The sequence below is a fragment of the Eimeria mitis genome, genomic scaffold (genome assembly GCF_000499745.2).
Source record: "Eimeria mitis Houghton genomic scaffold, Emh_scaff998, whole genome shotgun sequence".
Classification (NCBI taxonomy): Eukaryota; Apicomplexa; class Conoidasida; order Eucoccidiorida; family Eimeriidae; genus Eimeria; species Eimeria mitis.
In genome coordinates, this window is record NW_013577321.1 from 5,750 (window position 1) to 6,115 (window position 366).

The window sequence follows — 366 nt, forward strand, 5'->3', positions numbered from 1 at the left end:
GCTGCTGCTGCTGCAGCAGCTGCTGCTGCTGCAGCAGCTGCTGCAGCAGCAGCAGCAGGAGAGAGGGAAGGAACTGTCGCCGTGCAACCGCCGCTGGCTGCAACTTGCAAGGCCACACAAACCAACAACAGCAGCAGCAGCAGCAACAGCAGCAGCAGCAGCAGCAGCAGCAGCAGCAGCAGCAAGTTTGCTGCTTGTGAAGAAGCTGAGTGGGCCTGTGCTCGCAGCTGGGGGGCGGTGGGCTCTGTACAGACACTGCGGCCATCGACTGCTGCTCTTGTCTTTTACTGTCCCCCCAGCAGCAGCAACAGCAACAGCAGCACAGCTGCAGCAGGAGGTGCTTGGAGGGCCCTTGTTGCTGCTGAC

At 61.7% G+C, this 366-nt stretch overlaps 1 protein-coding gene across 1 annotated transcript in view; it reads left to right on the forward strand.

Moving 5' to 3' along the window:
• EMH_0027050 (uncharacterized protein) overlaps positions 1 to 366 on the forward strand; it is a gene marked incomplete at both ends in the record, with an annotated part of 3,118 nt that overhangs the window by 950 nt on the left and 1,802 nt on the right. Inside the window, one exon of the mRNA XM_013502703.1 lies at positions 1 to 364. Within this exon, the coding sequence (XP_013358157.1) occupies positions 1 to 364 (364 nt within the window). The remainder of the gene's footprint in view (positions 365 to 366) is intronic.